Source organism: Diabrotica virgifera, chromosome 5 (genome assembly GCF_917563875.1).
Source record: "Diabrotica virgifera virgifera chromosome 5, PGI_DIABVI_V3a".
NCBI classification, from domain to species: Eukaryota; Metazoa; Arthropoda; class Insecta; order Coleoptera; family Chrysomelidae; genus Diabrotica; species Diabrotica virgifera.
Window position 1 is genome coordinate 102,690,140 of NC_065447.1, and position 24,585 is coordinate 102,714,724.

General features: G+C 31.8%; 1 protein-coding gene across 1 annotated transcript in view; it reads left to right on the forward strand.

The window, feature by feature from the left end:
* LOC126885075 (uncharacterized) overlaps positions 1 to 18,805 on the forward strand; it is a 102,770-nt gene extending 83,965 nt beyond the window's left edge. Inside the window, exons 5-6 of the mRNA XM_050651503.1 lie at positions 15,941 to 16,076; positions 18,563 to 18,805. Coding sequence (XP_050507460.1) covers positions 15,941 to 16,076; positions 18,563 to 18,686 — 260 coding nt within the window. The 3' untranslated portion in view covers positions 18,687 to 18,805. The remainder of the gene's footprint in view (positions 1 to 15,940; positions 16,077 to 18,562) is intronic.
* Positions 18,806 to 24,585: the final 5,780 nt, after the last annotated feature.

Here is a 24,585-nt window from a genome sequence, read left to right on the forward strand (position 1 = left end):
ATATTAAAAATCATTTGAACGTAAGTAGAGTTTTAGATGTCAAACTACTACAATTCTACAGGGTGTGAATATTGCTACGAAATTAATAAAAAACGTAATTATCTTAAAATACCCTGTATAATATTACAAACGTGATATTTTAAGAAAGAAGACATCGAATAGAATCCAAAAATGTAAAAATATACAGGGTGTCCCATTTAAAAAAACGAAGTTATGAGCAACTTCCGGTATAACCGGAAGTTGCAAAGAGATCAAAATATTTTCATTTAATAGATCATCCTTCAAAACCCCTTTATTCCAAATTATATGATTCTGTTTCCTTTAGTTCTCGAGATATTTCTAATAGGCCAGTTATCTGCCTCACCCTATATACAGGGTGCGCCAAACCTCTGGTTTTCTTTGATTACGGCTAAATTATGGGATATACAAAAAAATGTTTTAAATAAAATTAAGGTATACTGAAGCCATCTATAATTAAAAATTATTTTCGATTATACACGGTGAGTCAGAACGACGGTACGAACCAAAGTTGTGTTTTTTTTAATAGAACACCCTATATATTAAATAATTTTTCAATGTATTTTTTAAAAATATTAAGAATTTACATAAGGTATTATAGGCCTAAAGTTAACAATTTTCGAAATATGTACACTTTTATTGAGGAAAACGGTAATACTCAAAGGACTGTGAATTAGGCTTTTAATGTAATAAAAATTTAAATGACATGTCAAAGTTTTTTTAGTATAGTGTTATTTTTAAATAAATTAACATATCTGACATATAGCCATAATATATACAGTGTGATCACTATTTGCAAATACAAAATTTTGTCATTTTTTTAATAGGACACCTTGTATATTAGTATTTACTTTTGTAGTAAATATTACAAACTTTCTTTTGGTATAAAGTTGTATGTACCTAGCATGTTTCGTTTTGAAGATGTTTAAAAAAAAACTATAGATTATACGTTTTGCGGAATTTTTATTAAAAATTTTTTGCAAAAATAGTTATTTTCCTAACTAGTGCGGAAAGCGATACTTTCACGCACGAAAGTGCCGTTGACCTGAAAGACGCGATAGCGGAGTTCGGACAAGCAGTCGAGTGCGGGGAAGACACTTTCCGCATGAGTTAGGAACAATATTTTTTCTAGGGCCGTACGTTTGGAAAAAAGCCACAAACAATAGAATTATGTCAATTTTTCTGTAGAAGTGAAAATACACAAATTAATTCTTTGACAAGGTTGTTAAAACCAAACTTTTATTATAATGGGTTACCACGACGACGATATTGGTTTCCATGACGACGAATCAAAACCATTGTAATTGTCTACTGATCTGACTTTTAAATATTATGTCAAAATAATTTAATTTCACCGAATTATCAGTAGTAATTGCGCTGTAAGCGCAAGTAAGAGCTCTAAAATTATTTAATTTTTCCCGAGTGGCACTTTGACAGTTTTAATTTCACGAGCCGAAAGCGAGTGAAATTATGTCAAAGTGTCACGAGGGCAGAAATTCTATATTAATTTTAGAGATCGAGTGCAATTTGTTGCGATTATTTCATGAATAAAACTGTTCAAAACCAAAATTTTATTGTAATTTATTTATGTAAGTACAAATTAGTACAATTTTAACACACAGTTTTTATCAATATTTGACGGTTGAAAGTCGTCACTTTTATAATTTTTAAAACATTAATTTTCATTAATGCCAATTATCAGTTGAAATTATCAGAAATTATCAGTTTAATTTGTATTTCTCTAGCTTTCTGTTGGTCAGAATCTCCTAGGAATGAAATAATCGCGCTAATTTCATTTAAACATGAACACTATAAGATAAATTTGAAATAAATTAGTAAATAATATCTAAATATTAGGTTATTGCATGTTTTATAATATATTATAATGCCATATTACAAGGTGTTTTACTTTCCCGCACGCTGTGTGGGAAAATTTACTTTCACGCACGCCGTGCGGGAAAGTGCAACTTTCGGAAACGAAATACGTGCGTGAAAGTGGCTCTTTTAGCACGGCCGTAGAAAAAATAATTATAATCTGGATTTAGAAACATACAATGAAATATCAAATATGAAAATAAAAACGTAATTAAAGATTAAAATAAATCGTACACTAGTACAATTCAATTGATTTATTAACTTAAAATTATTTTACAAAAAATATTTTACCATACTAATAAATGCATAAATTAGTTACTAAATTAAATAAACAGCCAAAATCCCAGTAATTTTTCTACCACAGCAACTTTCCTGTACCAAATTAATTGTTAGTTATATTATTGTATTTACGAGTAAGATCAGTTAAACTTTTAATTTACTTACATCTTGAGAACATAATAATTATAAAGTATGCTTTGAGACAAATGAATGTTAAATGTATCAGCCAAATTATTTATTAATATAAATAGTATTAAATGGTGTCAGAATAGCTCGTAACACTTTTGTAGTTGAAATTTTTGTAACAATTTTTTATATTTTAAATTTTAATTTTTCAACCGAACAATTGGTGGATATGACATTTGTTTTGGGCGAAACCATTAGAAATTATTACCAGCTTTTGTGACACGACTACATAGATACTATTTACTTAATAATATACTTCTGTAACGTTTATTTGTTTCAAAGCATATACGTTCTCAAGATGTAGAATTTTTTTTTACAAAAAAATTTAATTAAAATTATCGCGGATATAAAATATCCGCGAAACGTAAAATGTATAGTTCTTTTTTAAATATTTAGAAAACCAAACATGCTATACGCATACAAATTATATCAAAAGAAAGGTTGTAATGTTTACTACAAAATGCAATACTAATATACAGGGTGCTCTATTAAAAAAAAATGAGAAAATTTTGTATTTGCAAATAGTGATCACACTGTATATTTTATAGCTATAAGTAAAAGGTATGAAATTATTTTAAAATGACACTGTATGATAAAAGCTTTGACCTATCACTTAAATTTTTATTACCTAGGAAACATAATCCACAGCCCTACAAATATTACCATTTTTCTCAATAAAAATGTAAATATTTCGAAAATTATTAACTTTAGACCTATAAGACTTTTCACAATTTTTTCATATTTTTAAAAACTATATTTAAAAATGATCTAATGTATAGGGTGTTCCATTTAAAAAAAAAACAAAACTTTGGTTCGTACCGTAGTTCTGACTTACCCTGTATAATCGAAAATAATTTTAAATTATAGAGTGTTTTGATGTACTTTAGTTTTGTCAAAAACATTTTTTTGTATATCCCATAGTTTAGCCGTAATCAAAGAAAACCAGAGGTATGGCGCACCCTGTATAAACAATGATATTGCTTTTTCTGTTTTTAGTTTATTGCGGAACCCAAACTGTGTCACAAGATATTCTTATATTTTTGGTGCATCCTTGAGTGCAAAATTCTATGGAATATTTAAAAACATGGTTCATCAAGCTGACCATTCGGTAGTATTAGGTTTTGAGTTGGTCAGTATCAGTATTAACATCTGCGTAGAAGCTGTACGCTATCATTTAGAAACTTATTAATATTTAGCCAGAGGGGTGCTATTGTTTGAGGTGTGCAATTCCATAAACAACGCATTAACCTGTTTTATGAAATGATTCCTTGTTTATGTAATATCACACCTCGAACAATGTCATCGCTGAGCTTTATAGGATTAAAATTCACCGCCGAGCTGTATATTAATGAGTAATGTGACAGAACTCGGGTTGATCAACATGTATGATACTTTGTCCAAAGGCGAGAAAATAACCTAACAAGTTGTAGTAAAGACATGCTTTCAAGAGATAGCTTAAATGAACTAGACGCCCTTGAGAGGTGGATTCCGGGCTGAATCTTAAAGATAACTGGGAAATAAAGAGCGTGTAATAAAGAAGTTAACTCATAAATTAATAGAGAAAAATCTTCTCACTGATAAAAAGATGAACATGATCTTGAATATGTCTTGAGGTATAAGTTAAACTATTATTTTAAATGGTAAGATAGGATAAAGACGCGGCATTGGCAAAAGTTGTTTTTGAGCAGCGAAACAAGGCAATATCGCCGGTCCGGGATAAGAACGACGTAACTGCAGAAAGCGAAATTTTTTAGGAGAGCAAAAAACGATTTTTAAATATTAAAAATAGGGATTAAATTAGGAGTAATCATCCAGAAGCATCGGTATGGCATTTATTCTTACAATGGTGGCTTTTATTTTTATGCCTAATGGTTGGAACTTCATTATCTTAATTTAATCCTCTTATTTTCAAGCCTATCTACAGTTGCGTCATTATTCATCTAAAAAGATTTTTATTCTTCTTCTTCTTCTTTTATATAGACAGTATTACCTGTTTTTCTTCAACGGTGCCTTTCATTTAGCCCCTTAGTTATCGTTTCATCTTTTCCTTGGGCGTCCTGTACTTCTTCTACCTAACGGTTACTTGTCCCTGGCTACTTTTACTATCCTAGATTCAGACATCCTGCATATTTGTTCATTTCACTCTTCTTTTCTGTCCTTTACCCAGGTAATTATATTGTCTATCCCATATAATATGCGTCTGATTTCCCCACTTCTTGCCCTATCCTGTAGTCCTTTTCCAGCAATCCTTCTTAAGATCTTCATGTCTTCGTGTTCTTCTTGTACCTGATCTTGTTTCGGCCATGTAAGTCATAACTGTCCTAATAACTGATTTATACAGGGTGTAACAAAAATACAGGTCATAAATTAAATCACATATTCTGGGACCAAAAATAGTTTGAATGAACATAACTTACCTTAGTACAAATATGCACATAAAAAAAGTTACAAAATGAAAAACGATTTTTTTGAATATATCGAAAACTATTGCAGATTTTTTATTGAAAATAGACATGTGGCATTCTTATGGCAGGAACATCTTAAAGAAAATTATAGTGAAATTTGTGCACCCCATAAAAATTTTATGAGGGTTTTGTTCCCTTAAACCCCCCAAACTTTTGGGTACTTCTCAATTAAATTATTATTGTGGTACCATGAGTTAAATGCAATATTCTTAAAACTTTTTCGGTATTTTTTTGATAAGGCAGTTTTTATCGAGTTGATGCTTATTTTTTAATATGTTTACATAAAAAAGTTATGGGGGTTTTGTTCTTTTAAACCCCTCAAATGTTTGTGTACATTCCAATTAAAATATTACTATGGTACCATTAGTTAAACACAGTGTTTTTATAACTTTTTTGTCTCTGTATTTTTTCGAGAAGGCACCTTTTATGGAGATGTGGCTTTTTTTTAATATGGTTCAAAATATGCTTAAAAATGTAAATCATAAATTAATTTTTATATTATTACCAGGTCTCCATAATCGTTGAGATACAAATCTCCATATACAAATATGTGGTGGATTTGACAAATATTCAAAATATCTCGATAAAAACTGACTTTTCGAAAAAGTACTAAGAGGCAAATAGCCCAATAAATGACCGTTTTGGAGTGTAATTTTCAGGGGCAACTCCGAATTGCATGAAAATTTGGATTTAGGTTCTACTTACCCTCCGATTCAAAGTTGAATTTGTCTCGTTGGTTGCTTTTACTTGGGGGGTGACAGTCACCCCTTCTCGGGGGGTGAAAAACGCGTGTTTAAAATAAACCCGGAAATGGATAAATTTACCGATTATAAGCAACTTTAGCTCTATAAATTTTTTTACGTAAGTCAATACTTTTCGAGTTATTCGCAATTGAAAATGTTAATTTTTTGACAAAAAAACTACGTTTTCAGACAGTTTTTCGCAAATAACTCAAAAAGTAAATATTTTATCGAAAAAAATATTCTTAGCAAAAGTGTAGCTTATAAAAAATAAAAAAATGGTGTATCAGTAAAGTATATAAAACGAGAAAAGGCAAAGTTGTAGCTCATGAAAAATACGTTCTTATTCGTCTAATTAAAAATCGAATACGTAAACGCAAAATCACCGAAAAATTAAGCATTTTTCGGGAAAAACTTATTAACATTTTTAAAGTATCTAGAAAAAATTTATATTTCTTTTTACAAAAGTTTCTAGCAACAAAAATAAAGGAGTTACACTGAAAAAAAATTTTTCTTTTTTGGTAAAAAAAAATTTGAAAACCTCCCTCTATTTAGCACCCTAAATATAATTAATCGTTACCGCTTTACCATTTATTTTAATGGTATGTATATTGTTTAAATGATCTGTAAACTTGATTGGTTTGAAGTGCTTATTTTTAAGAAAAATTGGTTTTATAGTAAAAAAAAAATTTTTCTAAAAATTCTAAAAATTTTCAAAATAACTTAAAAAGTATTGGTGGTAAGAAAAATCTTAAGGAGTAAATAAATGTAGGTTTTGCTATTATAAATTTGCTAGTTTCATTTTGTTTTTCCGCAAGAAAAAAATTGGTTAAGATATGGCTGTTCAAAATTTGCATACACTCGTGATTAGTGACCCGTTCAAGCTTTTTTAACATAACCCTCTCAAAAATAGGCACTTTAAACCCGTGAGACTGACAGATGATATAAAAAATAGATAAGTAAGTAAATTTTTTCTACATCGGTAGCGATTAATTTCATTTTGGGAACTAAACACGGCGAGATTTTCATGATTTTTTTACCAAAAAAAAAGAGGGCCAACTTTATTTTGAGCGTATCTTGCTTATTTTAAATGCTAGAAACTTTTATGAACAATTAGAAAAAAGCTTTTTATAAATAATTTAAAAAAGTTTAAATGGGTTTTCCCGAAAAGTGCTTAATTTTTCGGTGATTTCACCTTGAGATATTAGATTTGGAATTAGACGCATAAGAACATATTTTTCATGAGCTACAACTTTGGTTTTGTTCGATTAATAGACTTTACTGATACACATTTTTTTCGGTTTTTTATAAGCTACACTTTTGCTAAGGATATTTTTTCGACCAAATATTTACTTTTTGAGTTATTTGCGAAAAACCGTCAGAAAACGTAGTTTTTTTGTCGAAAAATAAACATTTTCAATCGCCAAAAACTCGTAAAATATTGACTTACACAAAAAACTCTATAGAAAAAAACTTGCTTAAAATCAGGCAATTTATCCATTTCCGGTCTTATCTTGAATGTATGTTTTTTCACCCCCTAGAAGGGGTGACTGTCACCCCCCCAAGTAAAAGCAACCAACGGCACAATTTCAACTTTGAAGTGGAGGGTGAGTAGAACCTAAATCCAAATTTTCATGCATTTCGTAGTTGCCCTTGAAAATTACACGGTATCGCCGTATTTCCGGTTCGTTTGCTGGGCTAAAAAAGTCTTAAATATATTGTGTTTAACTAACGGTACCACAATATACTAATTTAATTGGAACGGACACAAAAGTTTGGGGGGTTTACAGTAACAAAACCCCCATAAAATTTTTATGGGGTGTCCAAATTTCACTAATTTTCCACTAATTTTTCAATTTTCTTAAGATGCTACTGCCATGAGAATGCCACATGTCCATTTTCAATAAAAAATCTCTAATAGTTTTCGATATATTGGAAAAATCGATTTATTTTCTAACTTCAAAGGGCTGTACCTTTTTTACGTGCAAATTTGTACTAAGGTAAGTTCAATAGGTAGGTTCAATCGAATTATTTTTGGTCCCATAATATGTGATTAAATTTATGACCTGTATTTTTGTTACACCCTGTATATTCGGGCATTTGTTTTCAATCCTAGGTGTCTGTTTTTCCAAATTGTCCGTTTAGGCATCCGGCCGTTCTACTGGCTTTAATTATTTGGTTTTTACCGCTTCGTCGATATTGTTGTCGGCCGATAGATTAGTTCCCAGGTATTTAACACGCTGACGGACAGAACGTTTATAGACGTCGAATTTCCATTGATGTAATGTGGCACAACCTCTATAGACGTCTTTTTTTTTAAATAACGAGTTGTGACAAAAAATGTTACATTACATCTACAAATGCATATTAAATGTGACGCGATGTCCATGGTCGTCGTCCACATGTTTAAAAACAATGTTCAAAAACTCAACTCAAAAAATTAATCAATTCCCCTAATCTACGTTGCAAAATACAAAATAGTGTCACAACACTGCTTGCTTATACATTTGACGCACTGTCCGTCAACGTGTTAAAATAGACTAAATAAAGGATAACCGTCCAGGAGCATCGGTATGGCGTTTAATATAACAATGATGGCTTTTAGTTTTAGCCCTATTGGTTCGAATTTTATTATCTTAATTTATTCCGCCCATTTTCAACCCTATCTACAATTGCGTCATTCATTAGAAAAAATAATTCGAGAGTCCAAAATTAATACGAATGGTACTATCTTAAACAAATCAATACAAACTGTCGGATGCGCAGATGACATAGACATCATAGGCAGATCCACAGAAATTCTGACTGAAGCATTTCGGTGGTTAAGAGCATCTCACAGAGAATCAGACTAAATATAAATATTCAAAACACCAAGTATATTTGTTGCACTAGGTCCAGTAACCTGACACCTACAATAATAATTAAAAGAGAAATAGTGCTCGGCAATAAGTAATACACTCAAAAAAATTTAGTTCGTAATATTGGTTAACAGTGATTATTGAATAGTATTTCGTTGTAACAACAATTTAATTTTTTGTTTCAACGAACTTTTAGACATTGATAAATGTATTTGGTTATTGTCAAAATTATTGAATAATAATTGTGAAAATAACTAGAGTAAATTAATCAATAACACTCAATATATTCAGACAATAAGTTAGTTTCGTATATTTAATAAATAATGGTAATTCTGGCAGCAAAACACTTTCTTGATTTCAGCCCTCGGTAATAATGTAATCTATTATTCTGCGTTTAAATTTTTCAAAAATACTTATTAGTTTTATCAGGATTAAAAAGAAATAAATGCATTTAACAAGAATTCAATCGAAATTTTGCACCTGCGCTCTCCAAAAAGATTAAAGTGTTATACATTTTGGAATCACTATTTCAATCTCTTTTAAATGAGCTTGTCACATGATATACTTTCCCTTTAAAAAAACCATTTTTGGTGCTGTCACCTGAAGAGGGATCGCGTAAAGTTCGAAACATTGATGTTATAATATACTTTGATTATTTTAAAAATCGACCTGTCCGAGTGTTTTGCTTAAATGCTAAAAATAAATAAGTTAATAAGGGGGCAACACTTTTTATAGCGCACGGTATAAGTGAAATTATATGAGAAATCACACAGTGCAAAGTCCATTAGGTTTAGGACAAAAAAGGGGATTTGCAAAATTATTATTAATCAATTAATATCATACATTGATCTAATGCATTCAGTAGTTATCAATATAAAATACGTTCATAGTATGAATGAACGAAACTGATTGTAGGGATGAATAGAATTGCTTGTAAGAATAACCGTATTTATTGTGGGAATGAACGGAATTAATTGTAAGAATAAACGGCAATAATTGTAGAAATAAACGAAATACGTTAGGAGAAATAACACTGTTATTGACACAACGAATAGTCTTCGTCGGTCAATTAACGACGTTGTTGTTTCAATGAATAGTGTTCGTTGGCTCAGTGAACAGTGTTCGTAATATTAATAAATGGATGTTCATCCATTCAATAAACGTAATACATTGGATCAACTAACGAAAATAAAATGAATTGATAAATATCGCTTTGTTGTTACAATAAAACCAAGAATTGGACCAATTTTAAGTATTGCTTTTATTGTCCGAATTAACATTTTTATTAATATTACGTACCTTTTTCGTTGAGTGTACTATAAGACAGACGCCTCAAAAATAAATAGAAAATTTAAATTGGCTAACTATTTATATGTTACAAAATATTACAACGGCACCCGATTTGGGCATCGAAACGTTAATAAAATTATTTTTTTCATTTTAATTGTGGCTTATTTCCCATATAAATAGTTAATCATAAAAATGCCACAAGGAAATAGCTTCAGAACAACTTTAAATTGGCTGTCTAAAAAACACTTATAAGAGCAGTGCTAACATCTGGTTCAGAAAATTGGTTAATTACACAGAATGACCAAGAACAGCTCAAACGTTTTGAGCGAAAAATCTTAAGACAAATATAATGGAGGCATAAAAAACAAGGTTTGTGAAGCAGGCGTTACAACTTTGAGTCGTATAGAAGTTTTGGAAAACCTGACGTTGTAAAATTCATTATGGTAGCACACCTTAGATGGATAGCTTATGTAGTCAGGCAAGAGGAAGATGAAATAGTCAGAAAAGTTTTTGACCGGAGAGGACCGATAGGACAACGAGCAAGACGAAGACCGAGACTTAGGTACCAAGACTACTTAGATAATGATTTAAAATCTATTGTAATTAGATCATGGAGAATAGTTTCCAGATACAGTGAGGGTAACCAGATATGGTGAAATCTACCGAATGATTGCCGGTATAAGCAATCCCACCACTTACTGGCCAACGGCTTCGGGCGGATGAGCTAGTATGTGGAAGGGCACTCTTTTGTCCTGAGATCGAGAAATCGGTCTTGAAGGCGGATGAACCAAGGACGGTCAACGGTGGAAGGATGCAGAAGGCAACGGGGAACCACTGCATTAAAGACTCATAGAGTACCCCTAGTTAAGTCATTACGGTGTACACAAAAAATAGTGGAAACTCTACTGATCATGGGAATCGGATACCAAGATCCGGCAGAGAGAGAAAAGCACAAGACTACAAGGCTCACTCGGTCGTAAACCTGCAAAATCCTTGTACAAAAATGCAGAAACCAACAACTTTAAGAGTTGCAACGTGGAATGTGAGAAGTTTGTTCTCTGCAGGAAAACTGGATAATGTTGAACAAGAAATGAATAGACTAAACATCGATGTTTTAGGAATCAGCGATACACAATGGCCAGGATCTGGGAAATGTTCAACACGAAATGATGGCGTATTTTATTACTCCGGAATCGACAACACCCATCGGTACGGAGTTGGAATCATCATTTCAAAGAAATGGAAAAATTCTCTAATTACCTGTACTCCTTACTCAGAACGCTTAATATTAATACAAATTAAAGAAAGACATAACTTAATAAATCTTATTCAAGTCTATGCACCAACAGCAGATAAAGATGACGATGAAATAGAACAATTCTACAACGACTTAGAAGAAATGCTGAAAGCAATAAAAAAGCAACACATTAACATAATAATGGGCGATCTTAATGCCAAGGTCGGTCAAGGTAAGGTAGGAGAACTTGTAGGAAACTACGGACTTGGAAACAGAAACGACAGAGGAGATCGATTGATTCAATTTTGCCAGAGCGAAGACTTCGTAATAACAAACACCCTTTTCAAATTACCTCCTAGGCGATTATATACATGGACATCCCCACAACATACCAAAGAAAAAATAGTGAGAAATCAAATAGACTACATTCTGATAGCAAGGAGGTATCGTAATGCTGTTAAATGTACTAAGACGTACCCAGGAGCTGATATAGGCTCAGATCATAACCCGATAGTTACTGTGATAGAGGCGAGACCAAAAAAGATTAGGAGACCACACAGGAAGACACTAGATTTAGATAAACTTAGAAATAAAAATATACGACAAGAAACAGGAAAAGAAATAAATGAAAACCTCAGTTCAGTGCAACAACAAATTAATGATACGGATAACGTTAACCAAAAATTAAAGTACATAAATACAGCTATACAAACAGCAGGAAAGAAACATCTGACAAAAACAACAACAAAGAACAAGGGGTGGATGACACAGGACATACTAGACTTGATGGAACAAAGAAGAAAGATGAAGAATTACCTAGACAAATACAAAGAAATAAACAAACACATAAAAAAGAGAATAAAAGAAGCCAAAGAGGCGTGGATTAAAGAACAGTGTGAAGAAATGGAAACCTATGAGAAAAAGTACGATGCGTTCAATATGCACAAAAAAGTAAAAGAGATAACAGGAAGCATAAAGAAATGCGAAATAGGTAAACTTAAAGACAAAGATGGAAATCTTATTGTAGATCTAGAGAATAAAATAAAAAGATGGACAGAATACCTGAATGAATTATTTGAAGACGATAGAAACAACTTAACTCAGATAATCAATGCAACTGGGCCAGACATATTGAAAGAAGAAGTAGAATACGCAATAAGAAACGCTAAAAATGGAAAAGCAAACGGACCTGATGAAATCCCTACAGAACTGCTGAAGCTTTTGAATGATAAATCCGTAACCATAATATTGCATATATTCAATACAATATACAGTACTGGTATAATACCGCAAGAATGGTTGCTGTCTACGTTTGTCACCATACCGAAGAAAACTAAGGCAATGCAATGTTCAGATCATCGAACAATCTCCTTGATGAGTCACCTGCTTAAAATATTTCTTAGAGTCATTCACAACCGAATCTATCAAAAACTAGACATCGATATTAACGATACACAGATGGGATTCAGAAAAGGATTAGGTACAAGAGATGCTCTATTTGCCTTGAACGTTCTAACACAGAGATGCCTAGATGTTAACCAAGAGGTACACGCCTGCTTTATAGACTTTGAAAAGGACTTTGACAAAGTACGCCACAGTAAACTCAAAGAAATCCTGGAGAGTAAGAACATTGACACCAGAGACATACAAATAATATTAAATCTGTACTGGAATCAGCGAGCTAATATAAAAATAGAAGAACAAACATCGGACGAAATAGAAATACGTAGAGGAGTACGACCGGGTTGTATATTGTCACCGCTCTTATTTAATATCTACAGCGAACAAATATGCCAAGAAGCTCTCTCATATGCAAACGAAGGGATAATAGTCAATGGAGAAGTTATCAATAACATTCGATATGCTGACGATACTGTGATAATGGCAAGAACAGCGGAAGGTCTACAACATTTAGTTGAAACTATGAATGAGATATGTAATAACTACGGCATAAGGATGAACGTCAAAAAAACCAAATATATGACCTTCAGTAAGAATCCAATAAATGACACTAGTATCACAATAAACGGTACCCAACTTGAAAAAGTAAACGAATACAAATACTTGGGAACCCTTATCAATGAAACAAGTGACCAAAATCACGAGATAAAAAGACGTATTGAAATTGCCAGGTCTACTTTTATAAAAATGAAAAAATTATTTTGTAATCGTGATATTAGTATTCATCTACGAACTAGAATGTTAAAATGCTATGTATTCAGTACTTTGCTCTACGGTGTTGAGTCATGGACTCTTAAACAGAGGAATATTAAAAATCTTGAAAGCTTTGAGATGTGGTGCTACCGCCGTATACTACGAATAAGTTGGGTGGATAAAATTACAAATGAAGAAGTAATACGCAGAATAAATAACGAGCCAGAAGTTCTACGGAGTATAAAAAAGAGAAAACTTGAATACTTAGGCCACCTGATGAGAGGACAAAAGTACACATTCCTACAAAATATAATGCAAGGAAAAATCCAAGGACGAAGAAATCCAGGCCGTAGAAGAATGTCCTGGATGAGAAATTTGAGAGAGTGGTTTGGCTGTACCACTAACGAATTGTTCAAAACAGCAGTAAATAAAATTAGAATCGCCTTAATGATATCCAATCTCCGATAGGAGAGGCACTCAAAGAAGAAGACAGGGGCGAAAGAAGGATTGATATGAAGAAGGCTTTGGCTCATAAAGAGCTGTAACGCTACTGATGATGATGATGAATCATCTAGGAGCATCGGTATGGTGTTTATATTTACAATGATGGCTTTTATCTTTATTCTTATTGGTTCGAATTTCATTATCTAAATTTAATCCTCCCATTTTCCACCATATCTACAGTTGCGTATAACAGAAAGCGGAGGTACAGAAGACGATGTTCGTATGAGGACACGGAAAGCTCAACAAGCATTCAGCATGCTTAACCCTGTTTGGAGGTCTGGGGAATATACTACCAGGACAAAGATCCGAATATTCCAGTCAAATGTTATGTCTGTTCTATTCTATGGATGTGAAACCTGGAGAGTGACAAAATCCCTTACAGACAACTTTCAGGTCTTTGTTAACAAATTTCTACGAAGAATTGTTTGTATTTTGTGGCCAAATACCATCAGAAACGAAGATTTGCTACACTTGACCAAACTAATAAGAAAACGTAATTATCTTTTAACCTACCCTGTATAATATTACAGAACCTTATATTTAAAGAAAGAAAAAATCGAGGAGAATCCAAAAATGTAAAAATATACAGGATGTCCCACTTAAAAAAACGACGTTACAATCAACTTCCAGTATAACCGGAAGTAGCAAAGAGACCAAAATACTTTTATTAAATAGTTCACACCTTAAAACCCCTGTATAACAATTTTCATGATTTTCTTAACTTTAGTTCTCGAGATATTTCTAATAGGCCCTTTATCTGCCTCACCCTGTATTCAGAAGTTGGCACATAGTATTTGGTAACCTAAACTTACGTGCATAGAAATCGGCCCACTTAAAAATTTGGTTATATTTGATGTCTCATATTTCCTAAACCTGTTGGCCGGTTTAGTGATATTTTGAACATGTTATAGCCTGATTCTTTAGCAATACCACTGTAATAATACTGTTGCTAAACAGATAAATTTTCATTGTATATCGGGTGTACCAATCAAACTGTTTTTTTTTTCTCAAAGTTCGCATCACCCTGTGGAATATTCTAGCATTTATAAAATACTGAAATTAAAACCCAACTATAGCCTCAGATTTTCTTAACATTCTGTTTTTTGACTCATTCGTTTACGTTGGATAATAAAAAAGTTAGGTACTTTAACAACTAGACACGTTCTTCATCAATACACGGTGTTTTTAAATAAGTGCGACAAACTTTAAGGGGTAATTCTACATGAAAAAATAGTGAGAGTTGGCTTTATAATCGTATGTCCGCAAATGTTTCGTTTACAAGATACGGGATGTTGAATTTTTACTTACAAACTGACGATTTATTTATTGCTTTAAAACCAGTTGAGATATGCAAATGAAATTTGGTAGGTTTTAAGAGATAGTTATTGCGGATTTTTTGACATAACATTAAGAATTTTATATTCACCATTAGCGTGCATACTGGTAATATGATCGGTCTTATTACACGTATGCGCGCTATTGGTGAATATTAAATTCTTAGTTGTATGTCAAAAAATGTGCAATAACTACGTCTTAAAACCCACCAAATTTCATTGGCATATCTGAACCGGTTTTAAAGCAATAAAATAAATCGTCAGTTTGTAAGAAAAAATTCAACATCCGGTATCTCGGAAACGAAACATTTGCGGACATACGTTTATAAAGCCAACTGTCATTATTTTTTTATGCAGAATTACCCCTTAAAGTTTGTCGCACTTATTTAGAAACATCGTGTATTGCTGAAGAACATGTCTATTTGTTAAAGTACCTAACTTTTTTATTATCTAACGTAAACGAATGAATCAAAAAACAGAATGTTGAGAAAACCTAAGGCTATAGTTACGTTTTAATTTTAGTATTTTATATATGCTAGAATATTCCACAAAGTGACGCAAACTTTGAGACAAAAACACAGTTTGATTGGTACACCCGGTATATAATCAAAATTTACCTGTTTAGCAACAATATTATTACAGTCGTATTGTTAAAGAATCAGGTTATAACATGTTCGACAAATCACTAAATCGGCTAACAGGTTTAGGAAATATGAGACATCAAAAATGACCAAATTTTTATGTGGGCCGATTTCTATGCACGTAAGTTTATATTATTACTTACTATTATTTACTAATAGGTCATCTTTTATAACAAAATTATCTACTCGACATTAAGACACCAAAATTTAACTTTTGATAGTAAAATTATGTTCTATATTTAATTTGAGAATGAGATATTGAAAAAACAATTAGCGTAAGTAGTCAAATATTTTAAGTAGGTATATTTTTTATACAAACACTTTTTATTGCACAATTTATAAAAAAAATCCATTTTTAGCTAATGAGGTACAGCAATGCTACAGAAAAGTATTGAAAAATAATATAGCCCGTGATAAATATAGGCAATGTATTGGAAAAGCTTCAGAAGGAGTCGACAAAGTCGAGATTCCTCATAGTAAAGCTGAAGCATGTCGGTAAGTCAGAATATAATGTTATATTATACAGGGTGTCCTATAATTAATTGGACATTAGCTAATGGGTGATAGAAGACATCAAAATATTAAAATTTATAAAATCGTTTAAATAAAATATGGCTCCTTACTGGGTTACAGGGTGTTTTATTTAAAAATTTAATAAAAAAATATGAAAAAAATATTTTTACGAAACGCTTTTCGTTAGTTACGAGTGACTAAAATTAAACATTATAAAATAAATCAACTAAAAAGCAAAAAATAAAAAAAATTGAAAAAATCTAACACATTCGTCAAAGAAAAGCGTGGCGCTTCTTTTTTTTTTTTTTATTTTTTGCTTTTTAGTTGATTTATAATATTATGTTTAATTTTAGTCACTCGTAAGTAAAGAAAAGCGTTTCGTAAAAATATTTTTTTCATATTTTTTCATTTTTTGCTTTTTTAGTTATAACTTTGTAAATATCCTGGATAACATTACAAACCTTTATATTTTTGTGATGGAGAAGTTAACAGGATTTCGAATATAAAATAAAATGTAGGGTGTTCTATTTAAAAAAAACATAGTTAGGTCTGCCACTGTGTTATCGAACACCCTGTAACATTCTAACTAATTTTGATGTGAATCTCAAAGGTGGCTAAAACTTTTGTTATTAACTTTTATTGTTATTTATTACTATAGCGCAGCTATTGAGCTTTACCCTACTAATCAATCGCCCTGTAGAGACCTGTTAGTAATCTGAAAATGTATTTATAATTTAAATTTTTAGGTATATTTTGTAAAAGAAGCCACATCTCGATAAAAGGTGACTTATCAAAAAAAGACTAAGAGGCAAAAAAGTTTTAAAAACACTGTTTTTAACTAATGGTACCACAATAGTAATTTAATTTGCGCGTACACAAACATTTAAGGGGTTTAAAGGAACAAAGCTCCCATAAAATTTGTTTGTAAATATATCAAAAAAAGACGCATCTCGAAAAAAAAAAACTCACTTATCGAAAAAATAATAAGAGGCAAAAAAGTTTTAAAAACGCTGTGTTTAACTAATGATACACAATAATGAATTAATTAGAACGTACACAAAAGTCTGGGAGGGTATAATGGATCAAAACCCCCCATAAAATTATTATGGGGTGGACAAACCTCACTATAATTTTGTTTTAAGATGATCCTGCCATAAGAATGATACATCAATAAAAAATCCTTAATAGTTTTCGACATATTGAAAAAAATCGATTTTCATTTTGTAACTTCAAAGGGCTGTAACTTTTTTTATGAGCACATTTGTACTAAAGTAAGTTAGGTTCAATCAAACTATTTTTGACTCCAGAATGTGTGGTATAATTTATAACCAATATTTTTGGGACACCCTGTATATCTAGGTCAAATCACTAGATTAAGTCAAGAAAATCACACAGAAAAAAATTAAGAGAAGAATAAGATTGGCCTGGGCATCACTCAAAAAACTGTCTTGTATTCTAAAGAACAGGAAATACCCGCAATACCTAAAAACAAGTATCTTTAATCAATGTATACCTACTCCCTGTTTTAATATTATGGCTCTCAAACATGGACGTTTACAAAAAAAAATATGGAAAACATAGCAAAGACAAAAAGATCTATGGAACGACAAAAGCTGAACAAAAAACTATCAGACAGGAAAATAAACGAATGGATCCGTAACGAAACATAAGTGAAAGATGTCTCAACCCAAGTAGCAAAGCTTAAATGGAAGTTCGGCGGACACACCTAACGGCATAAGGATGGAAGATGGACTAAGATTATTGTACATTGGAGACCGTGGAACCACCATCGAAAAAGGGGAAGGTCACAGATGCGATGGTTAGATGACCTGAAGAAACACACTGGGTCAAAATGGATACAAATTGCCGAATATAGAGAGGCATGGAAGAAAGAAGAGGAGTCCTATATTCAAGGATGAATGTTTAGGGCTTATTCGATAGATAGGTTTTTGTATAATGCAACAAGAAATAATGTCAAAAGAATCATGCGGTAGTATCATTGTACCAATACACAAGAATCGAAAAAGGAATGATGTATAGATTACAGACGAATTTCACTAATCAATACTACGTATAAAATACTGCCTTCGGTATTACTAAAAAGACTACTAATATGCTCCGAAGAAATAGTTGGCGAATATCAGTGTGGTTTTAGGCCTGGAAGATGAACCATTGTTCAAATATATACTATTAGACAAATTCTTGAAAAGTACTGGGAGTATAATAGATACCTGCATCAGATCCTTCTAGATTTCAAACAGACTTATGATTCAACTAATCGTCCAACACTATGGAAGGCAATCGAGTTGGGCGTAGCCAAAAAACTAACTGCGGTAACTCAAATGTGTGTAAATAGCTCCTTTTCACAAGCTACAATAGGGGGAAAATATCAAACGTTTTAATTTTTTCATTAATTCAATGAAAATACTTTCACGAAAAAGCTTTATATCTTCACAATTGTGTTTCAGGGTTCTCATCAAGATTTCTAAATGTCTTCCGCAGATGTTTACTGACCAATGCGACGCGTCTTCCAACTTAGATAAATTCTTGAAAGCATACGACGAAGTAATAGCTGGTCCCTGCTCAGCTTAAAAACAAAATTGTTTATTATACATAATACATAACTAAATAAAGGAATTACTGAGTATCTATATTTGTGTTTCAAACTACCTGTTATTGCAATTTAAAAAAAATAAAATTATTAAAGCTTAGTTCTATATTTATTTGCATCATCATCAATCAGCCCTGATTTGTCCATTGTGGAACATAGGCCTTCTCTAGATATTTTCAACTTCTGGTCTGCGCCTCTGCTGTACAATTGGTCATAATTCTTTTGTGGTGCGTTGAGGGTCTATCGCGTTGGGGGTCTTCTTCGTCTTTGCTTGTCTGTCCTCGTACACTCAAGAAATTTTTTTGTCCATCTATCGTCTTTTATTCTCATATATCCTACATATCCCGCCCATATCCAATTTTGCCTTGTAATACGTTCGATAATATTTTCCATTCTGGGCACTGGTTAAAAGCTTCTCTTTTAAAATGGATTGGTGTATTTTTTCAACACGTCTCTCATTTTTCAGAATGCAGCTCAACCTAAACTTATTATTTTGACTAGCTCGCATGTGTGGTTGTCTCACATTAGCCGTATTTCGTAACAGAATTACACATATTTTTCCACAAGTTCTATGGGCGATTTCTCGATTTATATTATATTAGCTCATATAATATTTATATTCTATTAGCTTATTGGGGGTCAACTGGTCATCATTTTTGTTTTTATATAGTTTTAAACCGACTCTCTATGTTACTTGCTGTAGTTGTTGTAGCATATTATTCCTTTCCCTATATTTACAGTCGGAAAAATTAAAGAATACCCATGAACGATCACATCAATCACTTATTTTGTATTTGCTATCTTTTTCTATAACAAACGTTTGTTATTGATAGAAAAAGTACGCAAATACAAAATAAGTGATTGATGTGATCATTCATGGGTATTCTTTCATTTTTCCGACTGTATATACCCTAGTTATAGTGAAATATCAGAACAGATGATGCAAGATTTTAGTATAGGTTTTATGTGACCGATATTAAAAAATTAAATATTCCCTTGTTTTTCCTCTTACTCTTTTAAACGCCAATTTTTCCATTTTGTTAACACGAATAATATATGTGTTATTAAAAACTATTAAAATATTTAATGTCCGACTGGTCTATTATTTCACAAATAATGACATTATTTCGAAGTCTATTAAGTACGATATAACGCGTAAGGGCGTGTTATTGAAAAATAACGCCCTAGGGCATATCAAATTTAAATAACGAGTTAAGTTGACTAATAAAACTCTAAGTAAAACTGTGGTTACCACAATAATTACGTTACGACTATTTCTAATAAATGTACTTATTTGAAAATTAATTAATTCAGAATTCATTTAAATTTTTTACATATAAAAAATAATTTAGTCGGACATTAAACGTTGAAGGCACCACGGGTATTATAATAATAACGCTTTCGGTCAACGTATATACCTCGGGCCGAAAGACCTCGGTCTATACACCATTGACCCCAAGCGGTATTATCCTTATAATACCCTTGGCACCTTAACCTTCGGATGACCAAGCGGGAGAAATTGTGACCCCAGCGTATGTTTTTCTTTAATAAATTCAAAGGTATTTTCAATTTTTAACTCATTATTTTTTTATTTGACTTTAATATCATTCTAGATATCCTCATATTTTGAAATAACAAAATTCCCTATATTTTACGAATAAAAAATATATTCTTAATTTGATGTTTAGTAAAATAGCGTCTATTATGTGTAATTACAAGTAGTTTTACGCTAACGTCGTCGACTTTGCAAAGTAACAAGACACTTACCCAACATACACACTACACATGACACTAATACTCATGTTGTGACTGGCTGAATAACATAAGGTCCATGCCAAAAAAAAAATAAAAAAAATCTTTATTTTTTTGTTAAATGCCATTTTTTACCATTTTTGACCTAGGGTCATTCCCCCCCCCCCTTGGTCATCCATGTAACAAAAAATGGTTGGTCATCGGAAGGTTAATAACTATTAAATAATTTATTTTCGGTACAGTGGTGTTAAAAATTTTAACACCACTGGGAGATTTAACACAAGTTTTTTGTATATTTTTGCTAATTAATTTTAAGTTTGTGCTTGTAATTATCATTACTTACTAATGTTTTTTTAATTAATAGCTCAAAATTCTACAGAAAAGACTAAAATAATCTGATTGAAGGGATTTCCCATAATCCGAGAAAATTATGAGGTGATTATTAAGTCGTTAAAGTACTATTAAATTGAATCTTTATGACAAAGCCACATATTTTGATTATATATAAACACTCTAGTTACCCTAACACATATTTATTCGCTCTTTGATTTTTAGTAAAAAGATCAAAATGTCATCTCAGACCAAACAAACTGAATTATCGAACGAAAAGAGTTTTGAAATTATTTTTCATCATAATAACGACAAATATAGTCGCAAAATAGCATCCGCAGTAAACTGTAATCAATCTACAGTAATTAGAGTCATTAAGAAGTATGCTGAATAAGAAAAAATCGACGACAGACCGCGTATTTGGTAAGGTGATGCAGGACTTTTTTTATACAATCTAAGACTTTTTTGTATAATTTGCGTCAACGCGACGTATAGTTTAACGTTGGTGATCAAGTTTGGAGAAAAAATAGAGTTTTATCTAATGCCCCAAAACATGTTATGGCTAAATTGGCTCCCAAATATATTCTGTGTACCATAATTAAAAAACTGTCCCCTTTGGTGTGCGTTCTTAAGAATCCATATGGATCGAATGCTGGAAATTCGTACATAAAAGATTTAAAAGCTTATCATTCGGTTAATGTTTCGTCATGTGATTCAAATTTGTCCGATATAGAATAGAAATGTATCCCGTTAATACACGGTGATATGAACCAGCTTTAATATATAATTTTTTTGATATTTCTGATTTTTATTTGTAGCACATGGTACAGAAAGTTATTCGAAAAGAAATGTTTTTTGTTATATGCACCAAACTCTTTTATTAGTCAGAATTCTTTATTTTTGGAAAGTGCGATTTCAAATAGCTTATTTTGCGCATATGAATCTCTGATCTGGAAACCTACTATAATCTAAATATTTTGCTAATTTTTTTAGCGACATACAATTTCCTCCGTGGTCCGTGATAAAGAAAAAGGCACTGAGAAAGCGTGTTAGTTTTTTTTGTGTTATAGTTGACGCATCCATGTCTAGATCGTAAGACATGTTTTTATCGTTAGCGTGAGCCTAAGGTCTCTGAACAATATTATGATATAGTGACTACCATGTGTTGGTCTTCATTTTTTATGTTTTTTTGACCGTTTCATTTTTTGAGTTCTTGTTCCGATTTAGAACTGTATTTGTACCAAGTTGAAATCGTGGGGGAGGCAGTGTAACGGTCCAGAAAAGGAAAAATATAATAAATATGTTTTTATCGTCGTATAATATATCAGGTCCGACCCTGTAGCGACGAATAAATTAAACGGATATGTACCGCGAAATTCTTTTTTTATCCCACGGTCTGTGTGTGAGATATCTGTGAGTTCATCTGTCGCGGCGAATTACAAAAGGATTTTGGTCATAAATTCTTCAATAAGGAGCCTTAGAGACTGAAGTCTGTTTACTTTAGAGCTATAATGTTTATACAATACATTCCACTGTAGCGATTAGATAAACAAGTGTCTTTGAGTCGAGGTTTGCTAAAAAGCTGAATTAACACTTTTGGTGTGAACCGACAAACTGCGTACGAATATTGTGTATTTTTTTATTGGTTTAAAGAAGATTTACGACTTTTAGTGGGATGAGACTTAGGAACATACCCTGGTCATTTTATTGGTAGAAGCAATATTTGGTTTCTTTTAATTGGATAACTAACTGGTGATTGTCATATGGGAGAGTAATTTCCCTGTCTGAGACAAGGAGAATCTTGTCTTGGATTAGTAAAAGAAATCAGTCAAGATCTATCTACGACAGAGTTAAATTGAGGCTGGTGGACCATTTAGTCTGGTCCGCGAGACAGTTGTAGTTTTGTCTGCGAGACAAAGTTGAGTTATCAGATGGAGTGAACTCCAGTTTTTGTTTGTTGTGCCAAAGTAGAGCATAGGTAGTGTACCAAATAAAATTTTCTGTTGGAGTGAAAGTAAAGAGGATGATAAACTCCAACAGAAGTAAGGAAAAAGAAAATTAATGTAAGCTAATGAAACAAAAAATTGTGTGGCTTCTACGTTGAGAAGCCGAAGTATCAAAATACTACGTTGATGGTAGTATTATGTTGGGGGAAATGATTAGATGAAAGGATTGATGAACAAATAATATATAGATGAATAGACAGATGCAAACTGAAGGGAGTTAGGCTAGCTAGATATGCAAGAGAACGATAACTTGACACTCAAGGATGGATACGGCCAATTTTGCATGGCTGTCGAAGAAGAGTAGATCAAAGTAGAAAATGATGATGACGAGAAAAGGTAAATACTAAAATAAGAAGAATGTTCTGAAAATGAATAAAGGTGATTAATTGCTAAAGAAGAACCAATTAAATAAAACTAACAAATCATGGGCGCCAAGAAAATGATCTTCGATTACTCTCTTAGGTATCTTACACTACTGTCAAATATTAAATATATTAAATATATAAGTAAATGTAAATATCAAGAAATAATAAGAAATGATATGCAAAATAAATAAACATTTATTAAAGATAACTACTAGATTTTGACAATCTCTGAGTTAAACAATGCATATAATGTGACTCTAAAATGACAAAAATTACGGTTTATACTATGATAAACAATATAACAACAGTCCTGTTATTAAGTATGTACAAAATTATGTACCTTACTTATACATAGGGTACAACTCACATGAGACTATCAAATGGTTATAGTACGCTTGCTACGTACAACTAAAGCAAAACCCGAAAAATATGACTTATAATGTAAATAAATAGGCACAAGCCTGACTAAGAGAAAATATTTTAATGAATTAAACAAAATTAATGAATAAAATTGAAGCGAAGAATTATAACATCCAACCGACTTGAACTGACCGAATAAATGAAGATAAGTAAATGAACACCTATCGACCTAATGAAATCGACCTAAATTAACAATAAAATATAAAAAACCTAATTTCTTGGGCTTATTTCTCTGCACAAGAACTTACCGTAAATACAAAAGTTTGGGAACTAAATATACTAATATTCAAATATGTTATATAAAAAACAAAGGCAAGCTAAATCTGAAAAAAAAAATTATTAAACATAGTGCATTAAACCAAAACGTCTGAGAGATAAAATACAATAGATACTCAAATCACCACACTAATAAGTGTTCCCAAACAAACCCAAACAAAAATTGAAGAAAAAAATCTTCTGTATAAAAGTTATATTTATTAATTAATATACCTTAATAAATATACCTTTTACACAGAAATTTTTTTCTTCAATTTTTGTATATAATGGTATACAGCCAGCTACAGGAAATTTTTCCTTGTGGATTTTAAACCCAAACGACTCCTAACAGGTTGCTGTTGCATCGTCGGAAATAAGCACCAGTATGATACCAAATAATGCCTCCTGTAGGTACAGGTGCCAAGACGAAAATTGAGCTGGAATATCCCAAAAACTTGCTCTCCAAGTGGCTAAACCCAATAGTGACTTGACTGCGGCAGTAGGTTTTAATATTTCTCCCAAATGGCTAAAACAACAAACATTTCCGAGTCTTAGTTTCAATTTCCAATCGAACATGTGAGTAAAAAAACAAAAGAAGAAGTAATGAAGAAGAGGTTTTTAGAATGAACAGCAATAAAAACTTCCATTAGCACAGCTTATCAGATGTGAAAAGGTATTGTGTGTGACCTTGATGTAGAATTTAAATACAGAATATGATACTTAGAACAAAATATTACAGAATAATTATATTG